General features: G+C 36.4%; 1 protein-coding gene across 1 annotated transcript in view; it reads left to right on the top strand.

Annotated features, from left to right (window-relative positions):
- FAF1 (Fas associated factor 1) overlaps positions 1–27,803 on the top strand; it is a 222,464-nt gene that overhangs the window by 155,315 nt on the left and 39,346 nt on the right. The window contains exons 10-11 of the mRNA XM_017873517.1: positions 14,642–14,722; positions 15,786–15,863. Of these exons, the coding sequence (XP_017729006.1) occupies positions 14,642–14,722; positions 15,786–15,863 (159 nt within the window). The remainder of the gene's footprint in view (positions 1–14,641; positions 14,723–15,785; positions 15,864–27,803) is intronic.

A 27,803-nucleotide genomic window follows, 5' to 3' on the forward strand; every position in this document is an offset into this window, starting at 1 on the left:
TTTTTATTATACTTTAAGTTCTAGGGTACATGTGCATAACGTGCAGGTTTGTTACATATGTATACTTGTGCCATGTTGGTGTGCTGCACCCATCAACTCGTCAGCACCCATCAACTCGTCAACATTTATATTGATTTTAAAGGTCAGCAAAGTTTTCTATAAAGGGCTAGATAGTAAATATTTTGGCTTTGGGGACCATATACTTTTGTCACAGCTGCTCAACTCTGTCATTGTAGCACAAAAGTAGCCATAAACAATATGCAAATGAATCGATATAGCCATGTTTCAATAAAGTTTTTTTTTTTTTTTTATTATACTTTAAGTTCTAGGGTACATGTGCATAACGTGCAGGTTTGTTACATATGTATACTTATGCCATGTTGGTGTGCTGCACCCATCAACTCGTCAGCACCCATCAACTCGTCAACATTTATATTGATTTTAAAGGTCAGCAAAGTTTTTCTATAAAGGGCTAGATAGTAAATATTTTTGGCTTTGGGGACCATATACTTTTGTCACAGCTGCTCAACTCTGTCATTGTAGCACAAAAGTAGCCATAAACAATATGCAAATGAATCGATATAGCCATGTTTCAATAAAGTTTTATTTACAAAAACAGGCCACAAGTCAGCTTTGGCCCAAAGACCTTACATAGTTTACTAACCTGTGATTGAAAGTAAGCATTTCTCTATTGTCTTATCTGTCTCCTTTCAGGGAGGAATCCTGACTGGAGAAGTCTCCATAGAACATAGTATTCAACTTTTGTCAGTGACCATTATATCATCTCTTTGTTACACTCACACACACCACCCCCCAAAATTCTGTAGACCATTTAGCCGGATATACCACATAACAAGGCTGACATTTTGGAGAGGAATAGGTGTTTGGCTGTCTCTCTCTATTTCCTTTCTCAGAATGTATGCTCTCAGTGAACATGTTCCTATGTAAGGAATTTGCATATCCATTTGGGAACCTATTGTGAGGTGTCTGTTCATAAGCACAGGTCTTGTCTTCCAAACTCCTGACTGGCTGCTAAAGGATTAAGTCCCAGTTCTAGTATTTCACCATTCTTCTCCCCCAGTGTGGATTTAACTTCCCTCATTTATGTCTTTTCTGAAAGCAAAAATAACATCCCAACCAGTTTTAAGCAGTGTTGATATATTACTTTAATCAAAATTTTCTTGCTTTCTACAAGATCAATAGGATCCCTCACTCAGAAGACTTCTACAGTCTTATAAGCAGTGCTTTTCAAATTTTAATCTGCATATGATAGGAATCACCTGGAGATTTTATTAAAGTTCATATTTCTGATGCAATTATTCTGAAGTATGGGGCTCAAGATTCTCCTTTTGTGACAAGCTCCAAATTGATTTCAATACTGCTTGTCCTTGGACCATACTTTGGTTAACAAGGTTCTAAGTACTACTTCTGTTACTACAACCTAGTTGTCCAGGGTCTTATCATTGGATCAGCAGCATTAAGAATCAGGGCTGGTATTCTATAGGTGAGGTGGCTTCAGTGATCTAGTCCTTGACTATGATGAGGCCAACCAATTTATTTGTTTATTCAGTTTAGGAGTTTCTTTAAAACTGGGGGTTACCATTCGAAATTAATGTTGGGTATTTGTCTTTCATCTATACTAGAAAATTCAAAAATATGATCTCTTTAGGTATGCTTCATCCACTGTATTCTCTTCTTCTAGACTTCCTAGTAGATGCATATTAGACACTGTTGACTGTATCTTCCATGTCTCTTCTCTTTCATATTTTATTTCTCTGTATCTGTGTAGTAATATAATTTATTGAGATTATTCACATTTCATTAATTCTCCCTTTACCTATGTCCAAGCTGCTGTTTAATCGAAATTGATGTTGAGTACTTGTCTTTCATCTATACTAGAAAATTCAGAAACATGGTCTCTTTAGGTATTGCTTAATCCACTGTATTCTCTTCTTCTAGACTTCCTATTAGATGCATATTAGATACTCTTGACTATGTCTTCCTTGTCTCTTAACTTCTCTTTCATGTTTTATTTCTCTGTATCTCTGTGTTGCAATTAGATAATTTCTTGAGATTACTCACATTTCATTAATTCTCCTTTTACGTATGTCCAAGCTACTGTTTCATTCATCTGTTAATTTTTTGCAGTATTAATCATTTATTTTCTAAATCCATATTGAGGTACAATTGATATACAATAAAGCACACCTATATAAAGTATATAATTTGACAAGTTTTGACATATGTATACACCCATGAAATCCTTACCATGATCAAAATAGTTAACTATCACTCTCAAGGCCTTCCTCTTGTACCTTTGTCATCCCTCTCTGCTGTCGCTGTCAAGCCAAGTCCCACATATCCACTGACCTTTCTGTTAGTATAGATTTGCTTGCATTTTCTAGAGTTTTATTAAAAATTAAATCATACAGTATATACTCATTAGTCTGGCTACTTTCATTCAGTGTAATTATTTTGACATTCTCCACATTGTTGCATATATCAATAATTCATTCCTTTTACTTGCTGAATAGTATTCCACCACATGAATATACCACAATGTTACTTTTTTTTTGTTTTGGTTTTAGCAATTTTTTTTTTTTTAAAGAGACAGGGAATCACTCTATTTCCCAGGCTGGAATGCAGTGGTGCAGTCATACCTCACTGCAGCCTCAAACTCCTGGGCTCAAGTAAGTCTTCTCAGGCTCCTGTAGCTGGGACTATAGACACACACTACTACACCCAGCTGACTGTTTTAAATTTTTTGTAGAGTCAGGGGTCTTGCTGTGTTGCCTAGGCTGATCTCAAATTCTTGGCCTCAAACAATTCTTCTACCTTTGCCTCCCAAAGTGCTGGGATTATAGGCATGAGCCACTGCACCTGGCCCATTAACAATATATATACATTTTTTTATGGAAATGGAATTTACCTAAAATAAAGTTAACCACTGTAGTGTATGCAATTCAGTGGCATTTACTGTATTTGCAATATTGTACAGCTACCATCTAGCAATTATTAACAGTGTTAATAGGATAATTTAACATTTGTATTTTAAAATTTTACACAAATGCCTTTTTAAAAATAAGAGCAAGGTGTAGTGGTTCGTACCTGTAATCCCAGCTACTCAGGAGGCTAAAGCAGGAGGACTGCTTGAGGCGAGGAGTTTGAGACCAGCCTGAACAACATAGCGAGACGCCATCTCTAAAAACATTTTTAATATAATAATTAGAATAATTAGCCTGACATGGTGGTACACACCTGTAATCCCAGCTCCTCAGAGGCTGAGGCAGGAAAAAAAAAATCACTTGAACCCAGGAGTTTAAAACTACAGTGAGCTATGATCATGCCACTGCACTGCAGCCTGGGTGACAGAGTGAGACCCTGTTTCTTTAAAAAAAAAAAAAAAGTTTAAAAACACAGCAAAATAGCTCAATACAATATATTGTATTTTTCTTTCTGAGTAGCCCATCATGCACACATACACCCAAGAAAGCTTGAATGTTCAGCTATACTAAAAAACAGTATTCCAACAGACCCCAATACTTTATTATTAGCTAACCTGGATCTTAAAACAGGCTGCTGCCATATAGAGCAAGTCCAGCCTCCAGCAGCCACTGAGCACTATGATATGGCTATACAATTTATACATGTGAGTCAACTGCCTGACCTTAGTTCCTGTCAAACAGTCAATGAAACCAACACATTACTTTTACCTAATTCACTCTGAATACTGATGTGCCCCCAGCCTCCAGTGAAAAGATTGTCAGTCTTTGATACAACCCTGTATGTGCCATCATTATTTTTGTTAATAAAATCAAGTGGGCTAAGCTGTGAATGGGTAGTTTCAGTTCTCACTAAATTGTTTCTTCTCTCCATATCCTGTTTTAGGAATAAGGCTGAGCAGTCTCATGTAACCTTGCGTTTCCATGCTGTCTTGAGTTTTAAGAGTCTGCCTTGTGTTGCTGACCCTAAGTCACTCAGTTCTAAGCACACTCTTCCTTTGAGTCTCTGAGAATTGGTCTTTATTAGAGAACTCAGTTCTCCAAACCCAGTTATGATTGGCTTAAAGTTGACGTAAAGCCACTGATAAAAGGCTTATTATGCCTATTTTTTGAAATCTTATGATGATAAATGGTTACATTACAACAGAGGTTCCCATACCTGTCTGCTCTGTACAATAAAAACCACTACTGCTGCTTTCAATAGTGTTTTTTTCACAATTTTTTAAATGTTCACCTGTTAATGGATATTTGGATTATTTCCTAGTTTTTGGCTGTTACAAATAAAGCTGCTATGAACATTTGTGTACACATTTTGTATAGGCATATAGTAATATGGTCATTTGTCTTGGGTAACTACTTACCTAAGATTTGAATGACTGGATCATACAGTAGATAGATGCATAACTTTCTAACAAATTGTCGAAGTGTTTTCCAAAGTAGTTTTACCATTTTACATTCCCAACAGCAGTGTATAAGAGAGTTCCAGTGACTCCACATCCTCATCAACACTTTGTATGGTTAGTCTTTTCTTTTTTTTTCTTTTTTTTTTTTGAGACGGAGTCTTGCTCTGTCGCCCAGGCTGGAGTGCAGTGGCGCCATCTCGGCTCACTGCAAGCTCCGCCTCCCGGGTTCACACCATTCTCCTGCCTCAGCCTCCCGAGTAGCTGGGATTACAGGCGCCCACCACCACACCTGGCTAATTTTTTGTATTTTTAGTAGAGACAGGGTTTCACCGTGTTAGCCAGGATGGTCTCAACCTCCTGACCTCGTGATCCGCCTGCCTGGGCCTCCCAAAGTGCTGGGATTACAGGCATGAGCCACCATGCCCCGCCTGGTTAGTCTTTTAAACTGAGACATTCTAATAGGTGTGTAGTGGTATCTCACTGTGGTTTTAGTTTTTATTTTCTTGATGATTAATGAGACAGCATTTATTTTTTGGCGTGCTTATTTGCTGTCTATGTGTCTTTTGATGAAGTGTTTGCAAATCTTTTGTCCATTTTAAAATTGGGGTCCTTTTATTTTTGTATTTTGAGAGTTCTTTATATGTTTTAGATACAAGTCTTTTACTTGAAATGTGATTTGCAAAGATTTTTCTCTCAGTCTATGGTTTTGTCGCTATTACTTTCTCTTTCATAAATACCAATTATTTATGTCAATGTATTCTGCAGTGAATATTTTGCATTTAGTAGTAGAATTATAGTTTTATTGAGGGAGCGTAATATACAGAGATTTGTTTTATTATTGCTTATTAATCAAAAATATTTCTTACTATATCATGATAATTCACTAGAATAAATATCAGATAGCATTTACCTGGCCAAGAAATGTTTTATAACTCTTAATTCCACTGTTAGATGAACAGCTTATAATTGTAGTAGTAATATTTGTCTTCTACTTACCTCACATTTAATTTTTTTTTTTTTTTTTTTTTTGAGACGGAGTCTCGCTCTGTCGCCCAGGCTGGAGTGCAGTGGCTGGATCTCAGCTCACTGCAAGCTCCGCCTCCCAGGTTTACGCCGTTCTCCTGCCTCAGCCTCCCGAGTAGCTGGGACTACAGGCACCCGCCACCTCGCCCGGCTAGTTTTTTGTATTTTTTTAGTAGAAACGGGGTTTCACTGTGTTAGCCAGGATGGTCTCGATCTCCTGACCAAGTGATCCACCCGTCTCGGCCTCCCAAAGTGCTGGGATTACAGGCTTGAGCCACCGCGCCCAGCCTTCACATTTAATTTTTAACTTTGATTTTTAATTTTTTTATTTTATTTTATGGATACATAATAATTGTACGTATTTATGGGTTACATGTGATATTTTAACATAGGCACACTCAATATCATTTTCAATTGTCTTTTGGAGAAAACAAGTTTAAAATTTTGATGAAGTCCAATTTAAACATTTTTTCTTTTATGTATCATGCTTTTGGGTCATATTTCCCCAACCCAAGGTCACTATTTTCTCCTGTGTTTCCTCTATAAGTATTATAGCTTTAGATTTCACATTTGGTCTATGATCCACTTTAGTTAAATTTTGTATATAGTGTGATGTATGTATTGAAGTTTTTTTTTCAGGGTCAGGAAGAGACAGATATCCAGTAGTTCTAGTGCTGTTTGTTTAAAAGGTTTTCCTTTTTCCACTGCATTGCCTTTGCACCTTTGTCAAATGTATATGTTGATCATACATGCATGGGTCTATATCTGGACTTTTTTTTTTTCCCATTTGTTTTTTCTATCTTTACAACAGTACCATACAGAATTACTATTACTTCAGCTTTGTAATAAATCTTGAAATCAAGTAGTGTAAGTCCTCTAATTTAATTTTTTTTTCTTAATTCTTTTGGCTATTCTAGGTCCTATGCATTTCCACATGAATTTTACAATCAGCTTACCAAAACAATTTTTGGTAGTATTTTGATTGGAATTGTGTTGAATCTGTAGATGATTTGGAGAGAATTGACATAAAAATATTGATTCTTCTAATCCACAAGAATGATCTATTTATCTCACCATTTATTTATGTCTTTAATTTCTCTCAGCAGTTGTTTTCTGATGCTCGACATACAGATTGTTTGCATCTTGTGTCAAATCTATCCCCAAGTATTTCGTATATTTTATGCTATTATAAATGACATTTTAAAACTGTAAGTTCTGAGTATTTGTTGCCAGTATATAGAAATATAGGCTGGTCCTAGTGAAGTAGTGTTTACAACTAATTGACCACAACCAGTAACAAATGTTTTTGTTCTTTCTGTACTCCCACTGCATCACTTGACTAGAAAAAAGAAAGAAGGAAGGGGAGGGGATGGGAGGGGCTTGCTTGTTATCTGTTTTATATTCTGCAACTTTACTAAACCCACTTACTAGTTATAATAGCTTTTTGATAGAATCCATAGAATTTTCCACATTTCTAATCATTCTATCTGTGGATAAAGAGAGTTCTACTTCCTTTTCATTGTAGATACCTTTTGTTAATTTTTCTTACCTTATCAGATTTGAAAATCAGTGTGATTTATGATATAATCATCTCAGTGGATGCAGAGACAGCATCAGACAAAAGCTAATCTATTCCTGATAAGAATTTTCAGTAAAATAGGAATCAAGTAAAATTTCCCTAGCCTGATAAAGAGGGCATTTTTTTAAAAAAAAAAAAAAAAAAAAAAAACCCTACAGTTAATAAGCAATAACTCCCCTTTCTCCTTCCCCTCAGCCTCTGGCAACCTCTATTTACTTTCTGTCTCTGTGAGTTTGCCTATTCTAGGTACCTTATGTAAGTGGAAACACAATGTTGGTCCTTTCACATTTGGGTTTTTTCATTTAGCACAATGTCCTTAAGGTCCATCTATGTTGTAGTATATATAATAATTAAAATTCTTTTTATAGCTAAATAATATTCCACTATAGGTATATATCATATTTTGTGTATCCATTCATCTGTTGAACACTTGGATTATTTCCACCTTTTGACTATTGTAAGTGATGCCACTATGAACATGTGTGTACTGGCCATTTATATATCTTTGGAAAATGTCTATTCAAGTCCTTTGACTTTTTTTTTTTTTTTTTTGAGACAGAGTTTGCTCTGTTGCCCACGCTGGAGTACAGTGGCGCGATCTCGGTTCACTGCAACCTCTGCCTCCCGGGTTCAAGCAATTCTCCTGCCTCAGCCTCCTGAGTAGCTGGGATTACAGGCATGCACCCCCACACATGTGGGTATTGTTTTTTTTTTGTATTTTTAGTAGAGACGGGGTTTCACCATATTGGTCAGGCTGGTCTCGACCCCCTGACCTCAGGTGATCCACCCACCTCGGTCTCCCAAAGTTCTGGGATTATAGGCGTGAGCCGCTGCACCCAGCCCTTGACCATTTTTTAATTTGCTTGTTTAGTTTCTTTGTTGTTTAGTTGTCAGAGTTTATTATATATTCTGGATAGTAATCCTTTATCAGACATCACGTGCAAATGTGTTCTCCCATTCTATGGATTATCTTTCCACTCTCTTGAGTGGAAAAGGTTTAATTTTAATGAAGTATAATTTTTCTGTTTTTTTCTTTTTTACACCTATGCTTTCAATGACATACGAAAGAAATCATTGCCTAATCCATGGTCATGAAGATTTTCAACTATATTTTTATCTAAGAATGATGTGGTTTTAGCTCTTAAATTTGGGTCTTGATTCATTTTAAGTTGTTTTTTTTTTTTTAATATGTGGTATGATGACGGTCTAGCTTTATTCTTTTGCATGTGGATATCCAGCTTTCCTAACATCATTTGTTGAGGAGACTGTTCTTTCTTCACTGAATGGTCTTGCCACCCTTGTTGAAGATAAATCCACCATATGTGTGAGAATTTCTTTCTGGGCTTTCTATTCTGTTTCATTGTTCTGTGTGTCTACCATTATGCCAGTACCACAGTTTCAATTACTGTAGCTTTATAGTAAGTTTTGAAATCAGGAAATGTGAGTCTTTCAACTTTGTTAGTTTTCAAGATTGTTTTGATTATTAGGGGTCCCTTGAGACTCTGTATGAATTTTATGATGGGTTTTTCTGTTTCTGTAAAAAATGGCATTGAGATACAGTCAATTGTTTCTTAAAGAGTATTGAGGCTGGGCGCAGTGGCTCACGCCTGTAATCCCAGCACTTTGGGAGGCTGAGACGGGTGGATCACGAGGTCAGGAGTTCAAGACCAGCCTGGCCAAGATGGTGAAACCCCATCTCTACTAAAAATACAAAAAAAATTTGCCAGTCTTGGTGGCACACGCCTGTAGTGCCAGCTACTCCAGAGGCTGAGGCAGAGAATTGCTTAAACCTGGAAGGGCAGAGGTTGCAGTGAGCCGAGATTGTGCCACTGCACTCCAGCCCGGGCGACAGAGTGAGACTCCATCTCAAAATAAAAAAGAGTTTTGAATAATAAAGTCTATTAATTTACCTATGAAGCTCCCATTTCCAGTTTTGTTTATTCCTTTGTCTAAACACAAAGCCATTCCTTTATGGTATCCTTTTCCTTTTACCTGAAAGACTTCCTTTAACTTTTACTGTAATACACATACTATTGATGAATTTTTTCAGGTTTTATATGTTTGAAAAGCATTTTACCTTCAGTTTTGAAAAATATTTTCACTGGGTATAGAATTCTGGGGTTGACAGGGTTTTTTTTGTTTGTTTGTTTGTTTTTTCTTTCAGTACTTTAGAGATGTTGCCTCACTGTCTTCTCAGTTGCACTGTTTCTGATGAAGTCTGCTGTCATTGTTTCCTGGACATATTATGTCTTGTCTTTTCTCCAGCTGCTTTTAAATATTTTTTTATTATTAACTTTAAGTTATTTGGTTATGATGTGCCTTGGTGTAGTTTCTTCATGTTTCTTTTGCTTAATGTTTGTTAAGATTCTTGAATCAGTGGCTTTCTCATTTTCATCAAATTTGAAAAAATTTCAACCATTATTTCTTAAAGTAACTTTTCTTCCCCCACCCCCACACCTCATTCCCAGACTCCAACTTCACTTACATTAGGCTGCAGAAGTTATCCCAGAGACAACTTTTTTTTTTTTTTTTTTGAGATGGAGTTTGACTCTTGTTGCCCAGGCTGGAGTACAATGGTGCAATCTCGGCTCACCGCAACCTCTGCCTCCCAAGTTCGAGCAATTCTCCTGCCTCAGCCTCCCAAGGAACTGGGATTACAGGCATGTGCCACCATGCCCAGCTAATTTTTTGTACTTGGTAGACATGTTTCACCATGTTGGTCAGGCTGGTCTCAAACTCCTGACTTCAGGTGATCCACCCGCCTTGGCCTCCCAAGTGCTGGGATTAAAGGCATGAGCCACTGCGCCTGGTCTCCAGAGATGATTTTTATACCTCCTCACCTTGCTTAAGTCCAAAATGAGATCTCTGATCACAGTGGGGCTTCTAGGTTATCAAGACGGATAACCTACCTTGTCAGGTTCTGAATTACCTCATCATTTATATCTTTCACTTTCAGTTTCCTCTTTATTTCTGGTACCTAGAAACTTCTCTTTCTTTCTTTCTTTCTGACATGCTTAGTAATACTTTTTGAACATATTTGTTATATTTTACCTACTATCTCTAAGTATTTATATTGAGAGAACTTCAGGTTATCTTGATCTGTATCTCTAGAGATAGATAGCAGGGCCATGTCTCTGTTGACAAGGACCTATTGGTAGAGCAAGGAGCAGAGTATGCATTCTAACCTGGGCATTCAGAAAACCAGTAAATGTTCTATGTGTATATGCATTTGCGAAGTATTTGAAAAAAGTCTATAGCCACTTCAGTTTGATAATTTGGAATTTTGAATTAGTCTTTTAGGAATTAACTGATGATTACTAATCTTTAGCACTACTGAGGGTGTAATAAATTACATCTAAATTTCATTTTTTTGTTAAATTCTTACTTTAGGAACCATTTGGCAACTCATAAAATATTTTATTTTTAATAAACATCATTTTCAGTGAATTGTTGTAAAATTCAGTGGCTATTGTCTCAGAGATAGAGGACTATGCTGAACTACCTAGTGTGCCACAGTGGGGAAAAAACAGGCTTTATGGTGAGAATGACTATGTTTAAATTCTAATTCTGATACAGATCAGAACTACAGTAAGATATCATCTCATCTCAGTTAAACTGACTCTTATCCCCCAAACAGGGAATAACAAATGTTGGAGAGGATGTGGAGAAAAGGGAACCCTTGTACGCTGTTAGTGGGAATGTAAATTAGTACAGCCACCATGGAGAACAGTGTAGAAGTTCCTTTAAAAACTAAAAATAGAGCTACCATATGATCCAGCAATCCCACTGCTGGGTATATACCCAAAGGAAGGGAAATCAGTATATCAAAGAGATATCTGTACTAATATAATTGTTACAGCATTGTTCACAGTAGCCAAGATTTGGAAGCAACCTAAATGTGCATCAATAGGCAAATGGATAAAGAAAATATGGTACATATACACAAGAGTACTATTTAGCTGTAAAAAAGAATTAGATCCTGTGATTTGCAACAACATGGATGGAACTGGAGGCCATTATGTTAAGTGAAATAAGTCAGGCACAGAACTACAAACGTCACATGTTCTCACTGATTTGTAGGATGTAAAAATCAAAACAATTAAACACATGGAGATAGAGAGTAGAACGATGATTACCAGAGGCTAGGTAGGGCAGTGGGGTGTGGGGGAAGGTGAAGTGGTTAGGGGGAAGGTGTAGTGGTTAATGGGTACAAAAAATATGGAAAAAGTGAATAATACCAGCCTTTGATAGCACAACAGGGTGACTATAGTCAAAATAGTTGTACTTCTAACTGGATTGTTTGTGACACAAAGGATAAATGCTTAAGGGGATGGACACCCCATTTTCTGTGATGTGATTAATACCCATTGCATGCCTGTATCAAAATATCTCCCATATCCCATAAATACATTGACCTACTATGTACTCCAAAAAATATTTTTAACCAAAAATAAGTAAATTATAGTTCTGGCACTTCCTAACTCATTATAATACTCAGGATAGAAAATATATTTAAATAAAAGTTACTAGATTGAAGAATACTTACAGGCTCCTGAATTTCTGGTATATAACTGTTGAGCACTGATAATTCCATTTATTTATCCAACAAATACATATTTTAGATGCTTGTCATATGTAAGATAGTACACTAGATGCTATAGGAAATACAAAGACATATGAAATAGAGTCTTTTACCCCGGGAGTGTACAGCTCAGGTAGGGAGCAGTGAGACAAATACACAAATGAGTGTAGCACAGCACAATATGACAGCAGTGACAAGTATGTTACAAAGAAAGCTACCTACTGGGGCCATTACTTACTTCTGAGCAATCCAGCTTCTCACTTTGGTGTGACAAGGAGTGTTTGAATAACAAGTTTGAATAACAAGTAACCCAAGCCATAGTCTAAACAACACTTAAGACCTGTTTCTGAATCTCATAATCTAGCTGTTCTACCTCCACCCAATCAATGTGTAAAAATTTCTAGTTACTTTGATGTGTCCTCTTAGATATAGCAAAGGGAACCTCTACAAGGACAATATTTGTAGGACACAAGATAAGTTCCAGAGGCAAATCTACAGGTTATGAGAACAAATTTATACATTAAGTGTTAACTACAATACCTGGGATTTTCTAAAAAATCTAATAATGTAGAATAATATGGGGGAAACACATAAGCAGTTTTCTTTCTCAAAATTGGAGATGACTCTGAAGAGGACAGTTGGAGAGGCAAGTATAAAATCTGAGGAGCAGATAAGAAGAAATGATAACTATTCACCAACAACTACCAAACATACAAGAAGCTATGGCCATGATAAATTTAGGAAAATTCATCCTGAGCCACATGCCGAAGCCAGCCCATTTATCGGGATAGTCAGGGAGAGCTGTGAGCAAGGTAAAGAACATACGCCAGGTGCCACATTTTGTGGCAGAGATCCCTGTATTTGATGGCCTTTCATATCTGCTGTAGTCTGTTTTTCAGCAGAGCTGTTTACTTAGAATGCTTTTATTATAAACCATATTTGTGATCAAAGGGCTTCCAGCTGTGATTGCTTTTAGAAGGTCCGTTTTTTATGTGTACATAGTGGCATAACAAGTCATTCCTGCCCAGCCAGTCAATTTCAGATTGGGCCAGCCATTTTGTGGATGAGCTATATCTTTTTCTTTAATTTTTGCTGTAGACAATAAGTATTTTATGCCTGGAAAGATAATTCATTTATTTAACATATGCTTATTAAACACCTCCCAAAGACTAGGCAGTATGTGGAATACAGACATATGTAATATAGACAAGTTCTCCGCTTTTGTGGAGCTTACAGTGTCATGGGGTAGTTTCGCATTAAATAAATAATTATGTGATAATGAATTACAGTTATGGTAAGTGCTTCAAAGGGAAAGTACAGAATGTTGTGAGAAGCTTTAAATAACTTGAAAGGGTGAAGTCAGGAAAGTAAGGTCAAATTAAAATTTTAAACATCTTGTGCATTTCCCCCATTTAAAATATAGAAAGGTAAGATTATTCTCATAGTTGGTTGATTACATTCAAGAGATATCTAAATTTGAAAACATAGACTTATCCACAGAGGCATAGGATCCTTAGGAGTTTAATCCTTGGCTGGGCGTGGTGACTCACGCCTGTAATCCTAGCACTTTGGAAGGCCAAGGCAGGCAGATCACTTGAGGTCAGGAGTTCGAGACCAGCCTGGCTAATATGGTGAAACCCCTTCTCTACTAAAAATACAAACATTAGCTGGGCATGATGCCGGGTACGTGTAATCCCAGCTACTCGGGAGACTGAGGCAGGAGAATCACTTGAACCCAGCACGCTGAGGTTCAGTGAGTGGAGATCGCGCCACTGCCCTCCAGCCTGGGTGACAGAGCAAGATTCCTCCTCAAATAAAAAAAAAAAGTTTAATCCTTTTTAGATGTCTGAAAGGGTAGACATCAGTTTTAACATGGTTTTTCATATTTTGTAGTATAACAATTAGCTTCAGGCCAGCAACATCTAATTCTTTATAATTTTTATTTGAAAGATTAGGAAGCAATGAAATGTTCCTATTCATACCAGAACTTTTAGGAATTAATTGAATTATCGGAACTAGAAGATATATTAGGCTTCAGGAATAAGGCCAGTCTTGATTAGGTATTTCACGTAAGAGAATGCTGAGCATATATTCAGCCTTGAGTAAGCATATATTGGAGAGACAAAAAGTGAGAAATTAACTATGAAATTTCCAGTTTTATAGGTCACAAATATTGGTGACTTTATATGGTTCTGCCTAATAAATAAATGACCAAAAAGGGAACCTACACTCTAGTGTGTACAGGTGTAGGTATTTATTATTAAAGTTAAGTAGATATATATATTGTCTATACTTCTGACTATAACAGATGAGAAATTCTGTTCATGAATTAACTTTTAATTTTAAATGAATTCATGATTTAAATATGGGCAGATGGTATAATCACTTCAGAAGCTAAAAATATTCTAAGAGATTTTCAACTTAGATAACTTTTGTTATTCACACTTCACGAGTGTGAATGTAATGGGGAAATACTTAATTGGTAACCAGAGCTTTAGTGGTGTGGTGTGGTGTGGTATGGAATGAGATTAACCGGAGTATTTTGCTTTCGGCCTCTTTCTACACTGATCCAGGGATTACTTCCTAGTCTTTGTTCTCCCTCTCAGTCCTTAGTTCCAATACTGACAGTCTCCAAGTTTATCTAAGAAAAATCAGGAGGAAGGGAGAAGAGAACTAATAATGAAAATGAACTAAGTGCCAGGTCCTTTGCTAGATAGTTTATATATTATTGCACTTAATTCTCACAGTGACCCTGTAAGACAAATATTATTTCTGTTTTGCAAGTGAGGAGACTGAGACCTGGAGAAGTTAAGTAACTTATACAAAGTCACATAGTTTATAGAGTTAGGATTCAAATATTCTTATTTCCACTATGTACCATGCTGCTCATCTTACTGTTTGTTTGCTTATTTATGTCCTATACACTTTAAAAGTCTCCTATTTAATTGTAAGTTCATATAGGAGTAAAAAAAGAGGATTACCATTAGTTTTTTTCTTTTTTTTCAAAAAAAATAGTAATATGTAAAAAAATGCTTCAATCTTTTTCTTTAAGGATGAACGTGAAGCCAGAGAAAATGTGAAGAGAGAGCAAGATGAGGCCTATCGCCTTTCACTTGAGGCTGACAGAGCAAAGGTAGGCTTGGTCATGTACTTCTGGGATAAATAACTCAATTGTTCATTATTTAAATGCCAACCCTTTATCACTTTGATCCCTAAAAATATTGTGTTTGCAATAGAGAAAGCTAGATTTAGTTAACAGAAAGAATATAATCCTATCCACGGTTATTAAAGCATGGTTCATTTTGACAAAATAAAGTTTGTTTCATGAAAATGAAAACAAAATGAACCTAATATCTATTTCATTTGTTTTTTAGTTGGTCTATGATAGAACCCAGCAATTTTAGAAAGCTTTTAGGTGATTCTCATGTGTAGTCAGGGTTGGGAACTATTGATTTATTGAATACTTCTTAAGCACCTGCTTTTGTGTTGAGCTTTGAAGGAGAGGTGAATGAATAGGCCACAGTTTCTGCTCTCAAAGGAAGTTTCACAATGTGGTGGAGTTGATTAAGTAAAGAACACAAGTAGCTGTAACATAAGCCAAGAATCCTAAGTGTCATAAGGGAAGCACTGAGTTCTGTGAGAGTTCAGTGAGTAGGAGTTTCAGTGGAAATTTTTTCCAGGTTTTATTTTTTGGAGAGCCAGGGAGTGGGATTGTACTGGGCATGTTTCAAAGAGGAGATGGTATATGTGAACTGGACAGAAAAAGAGCAGTAGGAGGGAAGAGGAAGCAATATAAGCTAGCATCAAGGGTCCAGAATGCATGGAAAATGCATAGAGGCTGATTAAATAGCTTTAGATTTGGGTATAGGGCAGATAGGAAAGGCCAGAAAGGAAGACCAAAGGATGTCCTGAAGGATCTTGAATGCCACTTTACCCAGAGCTATCAAAGGTGTTTGAATAGGAACCTAATATTATCAGAGACCTATGCTTTGTTTTTGCTTTCATTTCCATTTTTGTAGAAAGAAACGTTTCCATTACCACAATATACCTCTGAGTCATGTTGACAATGAGCCTTTGAATGTAACTTACTTTTTCTTTCTTTCCTCTTTTCTTCTTTCTCTTTCCTTATTTCTCTCTTTCTTTCTTTGTAAACAAGTCTGTGTTAAGTGCTTGTTCCTTTTCTGTTTTATCAACAGAGGGAAGCTCATGAGAGAGAGATGGCAGAACAGTTTCGTTTGGAGCAGATTCGCAAAGAACAAGAAGAGGAACGTGAGGTGGGGCATAATTTTAAGAAAAGTTATTCAAAAGCTGGGTTGTATTTCCACTGTATTTGATACTGAAGCTTTAATATTTCTTTCTTTTTTTTTTTTTTTTTTTTTTTTGAGATGGAGTCTTCACTCTGGCACCCAGGCTGAAGCGCCGGGGTACCATCTCGGCTCACTGTAGCCTCCGCCTGCCAGGTTCAAGTGATTCTCCCACCTCAGCCTCCCAAGTAGCTGGATTTACAGGCGCCCACCACCATGCCTGGCTAATTTTTGTATTTTTAGTAGAGACAGGATTTCACCATGTTGGCCAGGCTGGTCTCAAACTCGTGACCTGAAGTGATCCGCCCGCCTTGGCTTTCCAAAGTGCTGGCATTACAGGCGTGAGCCACTGCGCCCAGCTGCAAAACTGTTAATATTTCTTACAACTTATTTCTCTCTCCTTTTCCTAGACTCATTTTAGTATGGAAGACCTAACATTTCCTTAATCATTCCTGATCTGTTGTATGGAACTCTTAGAAAACTTGATCTTGTACTAGATTCATGATTTTCTATAATCTTCCCCTTTTGTTGCCAACAAATATTTGTTGACAAATATTTCTCATTCTTCCTAGATGTTCTTTCACCCTACGAATAGAAATATTGTATCTCTACTCCCTTTCACAGGTTTCACTTTACCCACCAAAAGATAATGTGAGTTACTTTTGTAACATTTTGCTTTTAGCCCCCAAATGTGGGAAATTCATTTAGCTTCATAGATTTTCTCCCTGAGTTCATGTCATGTCCATAGCAATATAGAGGATTTTTCATTCACTCATTTTGCAAACATTTTTGGGATATGTACTGTGTGCCCCAAATCTGTTAGGGAACAGTGATGCAGACATGGATCCTGCCCTCCAGGAGTTCCTACTCTTATAAAAATAGAATTACAATACTATATGTAAACATTATTATAGAGGTATGCTTAAGGTACAGTAGGCACAAACAGAATGGGGGTCGAATGACTTCTTAGGCTGGCTTCATAGAAAAGAACATTCAGAACTTTTTTTAGATGTAGGATTAATGGCAAGATTCACTTATAAAAAGAGGAAGCCATCTAACAAGCAATGGAAAGGCCTGAAGGACCCTAACTGGGGTTGAGGCAAACTCTGTTAGTTACTACTCTCAGTCAAAGTATGCCACCACTTTCACTTGTTTAACAAATGTTTTTTGAAGAAGACCTGTGCTGAGCACTGCAAGGGAAACAGGATAATAAAATGTTTTCTGCCTATCAGAAGATATTACATCTTAGAGGGAAGATACAGACTGTCTAGGAGTAACAGGAAATGAAGAAAAAATGTGCTAAATGACATAGAAATAAAAGCAAAATACTTAGAGAGTTCAAGGCCAAAGGAAAAATCTTTTACAGCTGAGATAATCAGACAATGTACAGAAGAAGTAATATTGGAGTCAGGTCTTGAAAGATAGGTGAAACCTAACTGTTTGGAAATCAAAGTTTATTCATGTCAAAACTCTTATGAGTATGTATCACATATATACACGATATTGTGCCTGACAAACCCTAGTCTCTGTACTCTGAGGACTATCAATAATGGAAGGTAAAAAATATTTTGTTGAGTGTCTTCTGTGTATTAAGTAATCTGCTAGCTGCTTTACATATGCTTATCAATTAACCATTAAAATAAGCTACAGGGTTAGAGATTTATCTTTATAAGTGAGAAAACTGAAGTTCATTGAGGAGTTACATGTACAGAAGTGAGAACAGCTGAGATTCTCATCCAGGACTTTATGACCATAAAGCTCTTTCTCATACTCCATTCCAGTACAAAGCCATATATCATTGTGTCTATAGGAGTCATATATGCCAAGTTTCACAGAAGTTTAGATAAGGGAGAGATTAGTCACTATCCTTTTAAGCTATTTCAAGCAATATAGTTTAGGATTCTTGCTGCTTTATGCTGTTTTTCACACATGCACACTCTTGCTCTGTGTGTGTTTGTGTGTGTGTTTGTGTGTGTGTGTCTGTGTATTAGTATATCGTCAACCATACTGGCTTGCCAAAATGTCAAGGGTACACAATTAACTCAGTGTTCTGGATCTAGAGCTTGGCAGTATATGTAATTTCATCTGATGATTTACCTAATTTACCATGAGCTGAAACTTTCTCTCTTTCTAAATGTAGATAAAGTCCATCATCTTACAGAAGACCCTATCAACACCTTTTTGCATAATTCAATATATATGTTCTAGCTGTTAACATGTGAGAGGTTGGGGTACAGTGGGAGAGAGGACAGGTTATATTTTGCACCTAGTCATTACTTAAATTTGTCTATTGATATGCTCCCATAAAATGCAAGTTTGGATAATACTATGCACTCTGTTCTCCCTCAACCAAGTGTCACAAAGGCTCTTATAAATCCCAGCATTAAGAAATGGTATATTTTCATTTAGTCCAATCTTGTCTAAACTTACTTGCCCCTTTTTTTAATGGAACAACAATTAACATATCATGGCATCCTAGTGTATCACAAACCACTGTTTGGGAAAAGCTGGTATTGTGCAACCTCTGAAGAAATTAAGACCCGGAAAGATTATATGGTTTACCTATGGTCACCAAACTGGTTGAACACATAATCTGGATCAGAAGCCAGGTCACCTGACTTTTCACAGCAACACTACCTGTCTTCTAACTGGAAATCCTAACCCATATAATTACATTGAGAAACAAGAGTACTTTTATTGTTTTGATTATCTTCAATATTCTAAGATCCTTTAGAAAAAAAGAAGTATTGAACAGTCAAATCACCTTGGTTGCAGGGAAATTCCTTAATGGTTAGCCTCATTTTGCTGTGTAATAACTGTTGGAGTGAAATCAAAAATCTAGAAAAGTATATTGATCTGGTCATTGGCCCTAATAAGGAGAAAGGCTATTCTGAAGGAAAAACAAACAACAGCAAAGATCTCCCCCATTTTATTAATTTATATATGTACTTATTCTTTCCAAAATCAGCTTCAAGAAACTTACGTGATGAATACATGCAATTAAAAGGGATTAAGAAAGAATAGATATAGAAATAAAGGAAAAGGACAAAGGAAGATAATGCCAAAGATAAGACTTAACACATTGACAACAGATAATCTAGCATAGGTACCAAATCCATGTGATAGGGTGCTGTACGTTTGTTCCACATGTACCATAAAATCTGTTCTATACTTGGGCCAAAACAAAGGAAAATATGATAGTTTACAAGTTTTACTTTGTGCGTAACATCAGATCTAAAGGCTAGTTTCTCAGAAGGTTTCCACATTTTCTAGCACTGAGATTTTAGAGCAACATTTCCTGCATTTCTATTCAAGAGTAAGCTGTGCAATGTGGTGAATACTAATCCCAACTATATCTGACTGTGACAATGGCAAGTTAGGTATGACAGCGCCTTAAAACTTTTTAAATGTCATAAGGCTAAAGCACAATATAGTAAAATCATCCCTGCAAAGGCCCAAATAATACATTTTTTCTGATTAAGGGATGGACTTTATAGTAACTAGAGAAATGTGTGAACTATCTATACTCCAAGAAAGCCTTCCTGAGTACTACTTTTTTCTACGGAGTTTTTGTTAAGCAGAGAAATTTTCAGCTAAGGTTTTTGACTCAGATCTTTTATTCACTCAATATTTAGCAAATATTTAGTTAATCTCCTTCTGTGTGCAAATTATTAAATCAGGTGCTGTGGACATTATGCTATAGGTGCGAGGCATAGTCCAGCCCTCAAGGAGTTTCGTTTCACCTTCACAACCACTCTACAAAATTGGTAATATGGTTTGGCTCCGTGTCCCCACCCAAATCTCATGTTAAATTGTAATCCCCACATGTTGAAGGAAAGGCCTGGTGGCAAGTGATTGGATCATGGGGTGCTCTTTCCCCTTGCTGTTCTCATGATAGAGTTCTCACAAGATCTGATGGTTTAAAAATGTGGCACTTCTCCATTGCTCTCTGTCTCTCTCCCCTGCCACCATGTGAAGAAGGTCGTTGCTTCCCCTTCACCTTTCACCATGATTGTAAGTTTCTTGAGGCCTCCCAGTCATCCTTCCTGTTAAGCCTGTGAGTCAGTTAAAACCTCTTTTCTTAATAAATTACCCAGTCTCAAGTCAGTTTTTTGTTTTTCGGTTTTTTTTTTTTTTTTTTTTTTTTTTTTTTTTTTTTGAGACTGAGTCTCACTCTGTCGCCCAGGCTGGGGTGCAATGGCGCACCAGCACAATCTCAGCTCACTACAACCTATGCCTCCTGGGTTCAAGTGATTCCCCTGGTTCAAGTGATTCCCCTGCCTCAGCCTCCTAAGTAGCTGGGATTACAGGCACCTGCCATCATGCCTGGCTAATTTTTTGTATTTTTAGTAGGGAGAGGGTTTCACCGTGTTAGCCAGGATGGTCTTGATCTCCTGACCTCATGATCTGCCTGCCTCGGCCTCCCAAAGTGCTGGGATGACAGGCGTGAGCCACCGCACCCAGTCTCAGGTAGTTCTTTATAGCAGTGTGCAAACAGACTGATACAATTGGTAAGGATGATAGTATTATTACTGTTTTACAGAGGATGAAAGTAAGATCATAGCAGGATTTAAAAGCCTATTTTTAGCCAAACACAGTGGCACACACCTGTAATCCCAGCTACTTGGGAGGCTGAGGTGGGAGGATCAGTTGAGCCCAGGAGTTCAAGCCCAGCCAAAGCAACATGGCAAGACCCTGTCTGTATTTAAATAAATAAATAAATAAATAAAATAATAGTAATTTTAGAAAGATGTTTTAAGCCTACTTTAAAATTTTACCTAACATAAGCCTGATGAAAGCAGAACCAGAACTTCTATCCAGTATTCATTCTATTTATTACTCCAGATTCAAAGAATGAAGTTGGGACCATAAATTGGTTATTAAGGTAAAACTGCTCTTTATAATTTGTATTTTTATCTTACGTAAGTTGCTTTTGTCCACACTGGGCCATAATGATAATCATCCCTGTCATCATCATCATTGGCATCATCACCACTATCTATTGCACAATTAATATGTGCTAAACTCAGTGGTGATCACTTTATAGGCATTAATTATCTTACTGAATTTTTACAATTCAATAAGGTAGGTGCCAATACATAAATATACCTTATTATAATTATGGAGACTATATATCCACAATTTCTTCAATAGTTCAGTTTGAAGTGTTCCGTTGTTCTCATGAACCATTAAAACAGACCAGAAATTCTAGCTTCATGGTGTCCAAATCACAGGGTATACAGGCTGTTCTTTATATCCAGAAGCAACCAAAAGTCATCTATCTGAATTTTGATTTAGGAAATACGATCATTTGCCTTATTTACTTTATCCAGAAATGAGGTCATAATCATAGTAAGCTATCCATACTCTCCAGGTTGCCAGGAGCAGAGACTGACTGCAGAATCGGGTCAAATCAACTGTCCCTATGTGGGATCCATTCTACTCCTTTGTTGATCTCATCCAGTATTATGACTATTATATTGACTATATTATATTGTCTATACGTTTGACTCCCAGATTTATATTTCCAGCTTCTTCCTTTCCCTGAACTCCAGACTTGAATATCTAGCTGCTGGCCCATCATGTCTACTTAGATGTCTCATATACATCAGAAACTTAATATGTTTTAAATTGCACAACTGATCCTACCCTCCCCACCCAAACCTGCTCTTTCTACAGTCTTCCCTATCTCAATAAATGGAAAATCTTTCCAGTTGTTAGAGCCAGAAACCTTGGAATTATCCTTGACTTCTCTCATTTACATCCATATTTAATGAGCAAACCTGTGGGCTCTGCAAATATATGCAAAATTTAAATGTTTAACTCCACCACTATCACCCTCATCTAAGCCACCATTGTCTGTTATCTGGATTACTTTGGTAGCCTCCCACCTTGATTCCATGTCTCCATTTTTGCCTTTCCTATAGTCTTAATAAATCCTTTAGAAATCATTTGTCACATCACATCACTTCAAAAACTTGCAGTAGCTTACATCTCAAAATAAAACCTGAATTCTTACAGTAGTTCTAATCAAATATCTACAAGATTGTAGAGATTGACAAACTGATTCTTAAATTTAAACGAGAAAGCAATAGAACTGGAATAGTCTAAACAGTTTTGAAAAAGAAAACAAAATTGGACATCACCAGAGTGTAAGACTTACTGTAATCAAGACATAGCTGTGTTTACAAAAAAATGGACCCATGAGTCAGTGGAGTCCAGAAATAGACCTACACATATATGGTCAATTGATTTTCAACAGAGATACGAAGGCAATTCAATGGAGAAAGGATAGTCTTTTCAACACATGATGCTGCAACAATTGGATATTCATATCCAAAAAAATCCCATAGAAAACCAGTTTTAAAACACTTCAATTCATATTTTGTATCACAAGCAAAAATTAACTCAAAATGGGTAATAGACCTAAATGTAAAATCTAAAACTATTCAAGTCCCAGAAGAAAACATTGGAGAGAATCTTCATGACCTTGAGTTAGGTAAAGATTTCTTAAATCTGATACCAAAGACACAACCTATAAAATAACGAATATCTAAATTAGACTTTATCAAAATTAGAAACTTCTACTATTTGTAAAATACTGCTAGGAAATTGAAAAAAACAAGCCATAGACAGGAGAAAATCATATATCTAATGTCCAGAATACATAAAGAACTCTCAAAACTTAGTAATAAGAAAGCAACCCAAGTATTAAAATGGGCAAAATATTTGAAAGACACTTAATCAAAGAAAATATACAGTGCATCAAAATATGCTCAACATTTTTAGCCATTAGGGAGATACAAATCAAAACCACAATATATGTACATCTTTTAGAAGGCTTTTTAAAAGAAAAAGGGAAAATACCAAGTACTGGCAAAGATGAAGAGCAACTGAACTCTTACACATTAATGATGGGAATGCTAAATAGTACATCCACTTTGGAAATTAGCTTGAAACTTTCTTGTAAAGTTAAACATATATATACCATATGACCCAGCAGTCACACTCCTAGGTATGTATTTACACAAGTGAAATGTAACAGTAAACTGCTTTCACACAAAGCAATACTACTCACTACTCAGCAATAAATAGGAACAAACTACTGATATATTCAACAATATGGATGAATCTCAAATATTTTATGCTAAGTGAAGGAAGTCATTCATATAACATTTATGGTTATATTTATATAACATTCTGGAAAAGACAAAACTAGGGTCAGAATAAAGATTAGAGGTTAGGAACTAGGATGAAAAAATTTGAACAGGGAGAGAGGTAACAGAACTCTTCTTTGTTGATGATGGTAGTTATGCGAATGTATGAAAGGATAGAGTTTACTGTATATAAATTATACCTTAATTTTAAAATAGGAAAATAATTAATTGTCCTTCCTGAAGCCATAGATGATCTAATCACCCTCTCTTTTATTTCTACTGTAACTTTAACTCCTACCCCTCTCCCCTTGCTCATTCCATTCCAGCCATATTGGCTGCCTTGCTATTCTTCAATCAAGCCAGGCACCTGGGCCTTGTTACTTACTGTGACTCCAGCGTATAATATACTTCTTTTAGATCTAAATATCCATGTGGCACCCTCTTTCCTTTAGACCTTTGCTTACTGAGGTTTACAGTATTTAAAATTTTACCCCTCCCCCTACCTTCTGCCAGCATTCCCTGCACTCCCTCCATAGCACTCACCACTTTGTGAAAAATGATATACAGTCTTGTATCACCTAAGGATGGGGAAATGTGTCATTGGCAATTCCGTTGATGTGCGAACATCCTAGACATTACTTACACAAACATAGATAGTATAGCCTGCTACACACCTAGGCTATATGGTATAACCTGTTGCTCCTAGGCTACAAACCTGTGCAGCATGTTACTGTATTGAATACTGCAGGCAACTGTAATACAATGGTAAGTGTTTGTATATCTAAACATAGAAAAGGCACAATAAAAAGGATAAAAAGGTACAGTACAAAGGATAAAAAATGGTGCACCTGTATAGGGTACTTACCATGAATGGAGCCTGCAAGACTGAAGTTGCTCTGGGTGAGTCAGTGAGCAAGTGGTGAGTGAATATAAAGGCCTAGGACATTATACTACAGCAGACTTTATAATCACTATACACTTAGGCCACACTAGGTTTACTTTTTTTCTTTTTTCAGCAATGAATTAACCTTAGCTTACTATAACCTTTTTACTTTATGTGAACTTAATTTTTTTAACTTTCTGATTATTTTGTAATAACAGCTTAAAACACATATTGTACAGCTGTCCAAAATTTTTCTTTCTTTATATCCTTATATATAAGTTTTCTCTATTAAAATTTTCCTTCTTTTAAACTTTTATTAAAAACTAAGATACATGCACATTAGGCTAGGCCTGCACAGGGTCTAGATCGTCAATATCATTGTCTTCCATATTCACATCTTGTCCACTGGAAGGTCTTTGGGGCAGTAACACACACGGTGCTGTCATCTCTTATAACAATGCTTTCTTCTGGAATACCTTCTGAAGGACCTGCCTGCGGTTGTTTTATGGTTAACTTTTCTAAAAAATACGTAGAAGGAGTATACCCTAAAATAACGATTAAAAGTATAGTGCACTAAATACTAGGCAATAGGAATTTTTCAGCTCCATTATAATCTTATGAGACCTCCATGGTATATACAGTCCATTGTTGACTGAAAAGTCCTTATGTGGCACATACTGTCTCTTCCTATGTGTGTCTTTGTTGTCTTTATCTCTACCCTACTAGGATGTAGGCTCCATTTAGGCAGAATTTTTTATCTATTTTGTTCACTGCTATTTTCCCATCATTTAGAACAATGCCTGACTCACAGAAGATGCTCAGTAAGAATTCATGGAATTAATGAATGTTAGCTTTAGCCTATTTAACACTGTGCCTCAGCCAGCTATAAACTGTTATTTGTACATACTCATAGAAGCCTAGAGGTTATGTGTGTGTATGTATTTATGTATACATCTATGTGTGTATAAAAGTAAATTAAGGCAGTCTTTGATTCTTATTGTAAGAGACTGTTGTGTGTATTATTCTTTCTGTTTAAAAAATGTAACTGTGTAGCGACAGTCTTTTGTGGGTGTCTATTTTCACTGCCTAATTTCACTTCAAAAAATAGCCCCATTTCTCATCCCTCAGATATGAATGCTTTTAATAGTCACATATTTTAGTAGAAAAGAAGTCCCAGATTAGTTCATATTTCTAACTTATACCAGGTTTCCTTGTTTTATTGCAAATCAAAAATAATGCAAATAAACTATATTTGTTGAGCAAATCAAACTGAAGTTTAACACTGTTGTTTACTATGACTCGTTTGAGTGTAGGTGTCCTTTATGTTGTTGTTTTACAACAGTGTTTGCTTACAGGAGGCCCTTGCTCTTAGCCAGTATGTTTGAAACTGAACTACTGATATATTTTTGTTCTTTTTTTGCCAGTAGAACTGTTGGATATTCAAATCTTAAGGTTGCTGATTTGCCTCATATCTCTTCATTGTTTTCCACGTTGGTCCATTGGTGTGGGATATATGAGGTCTGTTTTCTTTCTGGGGAAAAGCCCTGGAGACTGTATACATTGAGGAGCAGACATTGTCTGTACAATGAATGGAGTAATAAGCTACTGTTGTTTATTCTTCTGTAATATAATTGGTTGAATTCAGACAATAATGTAGCATCTGTTGTTATACTATGCAGGGAAATGTCAAAACAGAAAGCAAGCAGACAGGTGGATTAAAGGGAGAGGAGGAGGGAAAACCAAGAAATATCACATTCAGTTTTGATTTAAAGTAGGTGAAAAGGAATAATCGTGACAAAAATGATAGCACCAAAAACTGTCATATGTTGATTACTGTATTACGTATAGCATGAGGATCAATGCTTAGCAATTGTCACTGAGTGCTGACCAAGTGTCAGCATTTGCTAAGTGGCATCAGGGACAGGGCCAGGATGGCCGATTAAAAGCAGAGGCTCCCATCAAAAAGAACCATAATTAGCGTGTGAATCCTGCACCAGCAACCAACGTATTCAGGTTCTCTCATCAGAACTGACTAGGCAGCTGGCGTTACCCATGGAGAGGAAGGAAGAGCAGTGTGATGTGGCGGCCCACCTAAAAACATTCTGCATCTTATAGAAGGATGCTGTGAGGAAGATGTTATTGGCTCTGTTTCTATGAGGAAACTGAAATTCATAAAGACTGTGATTTACCTAATTCCCAGGATTTGAATGCATGTCTGTCATACCCCAAAACCTATATTTCTAACCATAACATTGCATTTAATTAAAAATTTTTAAACTGCACTGTCAGAAGTCAGAATACTGATTTTAAGGGGAAGTAGTTCCCAGGAAAGGGTATGCTTCTGAGATACTTGATCAGCATTCTGGTTTTACAGATATGTTGACTTTGAAACTTTATCAAGTTGTACACTTAAGATTTGTGCACTTTTTCATATGTATGGTATACTTTAATAAAAACTTTAAAACAATTACAAAATACATGACTTTGAACAGAAAGGATAAAGCTTTATTCAATACAACACTGACTCAAATTTTGAAAAAAGTTTCAAATATACTTATATAAAATATGCCTGAAAAATTAAGGAAGAGTATCTGGGTGATGAAAAAGTTTTGGAAATAAATAGTAGTGATGGTTGTACAACATTGTGAATTTATTTAATGCCACTGAATTGTACACTTAACAATGGTTAAAATATTTTAAAAATTAGTGGATATAAACAATCTGGTGATGGCTATCTTGATGGTGAATCTACAGATTAGTTTTAATGTTTTTCTTTTAATCTAGTTTTGCAATGAATTTATATTATTTTTGTAATTGGGAAAAATGTTTTATAATCTCAAAGATATGCTTGTAAAGAACCACCATTGTGGCTGGGCACAGTGGTTCACACCTGTAATCACAGCACTTTGGGAGGCCTAGGCGGATGCATCACTTGAGGTCAGGAGTTTGAGACCAGCCTGGCCAGCATGGCAAAACCCCATCGCTACTAAAAATACAAAAATTAGCCAGGTGTGGTGGCACGCGCCTGTAATCCCAGCTACTCGGGAGGCTGAGGTGGGAGAATCGCTTGAACCTGGGAGATAGAGGTTGCAGAGAGCCGAGATAAACTCCAGCCTAGGTGACAGAGCGAGACTCCATCTCAAAAAAAAAAAAAGAAAAAAAAAGAACCACCACTGTTAACTGAGAAATAGATGATCCCATTAACAGTTTAGAAAATGTATATGACTCTAATCCACAGAGGTTTATGCTTAAAAGCAACTTATGGTTTCCCTTTAAGGGACACATGTGGAAAATTAATCTGAACAGTTAATGCAAGGTGGAGTCATACCTCAGAGAAAGGAGAAGTAAGATGTTTAATTCTTAGTTACTAGAAGTAGAGGCTATGAGATTCACATTCTTTTAGCATTTATTGAACACCTACTATGTACCTATAATCATACTAAGCACTTTCACATACATTATTTCAGTTAGCATGTCAGTTTATTCCTTCCCTTCCAAGTGCATATTGAGCATCTACTTTGTACTATGCACTATATTTGGAATAAGAAGTAATACATGCTCCCATGCCATTATGGAGCTTGCAGGCTAGTAAGAAGGCCAGGCATTAAATAAATAACTATGGTACTATATAGTGAATGCTGTAATTGGCATATCAACTAGCATTTTATTTTGATATACACAGGTTAATGCATTCATTTGGTTACTAATATATGATAATGTTACTAAAATAGTTTAATATTTGGAAATATTCGGCTGAAACTCATTGCTGTCACGGAACACCAATATCAGGTAAACTGCCACTCATGCTGTCAGAAAAAAGGGCAAAAGTGACTGAAAAAAAAGCAAAAAAAAAATATATATATATATATT

The sequence above is a fragment of the Rhinopithecus bieti genome, unplaced genomic scaffold, assembly GCF_001698545.2.
Source record: "Rhinopithecus bieti isolate Rb0 unplaced genomic scaffold, ASM169854v2 scaffold_6946, whole genome shotgun sequence".
In the NCBI taxonomy this organism is placed as follows: domain Eukaryota; kingdom Metazoa; phylum Chordata; class Mammalia; order Primates; family Cercopithecidae; genus Rhinopithecus; species Rhinopithecus bieti.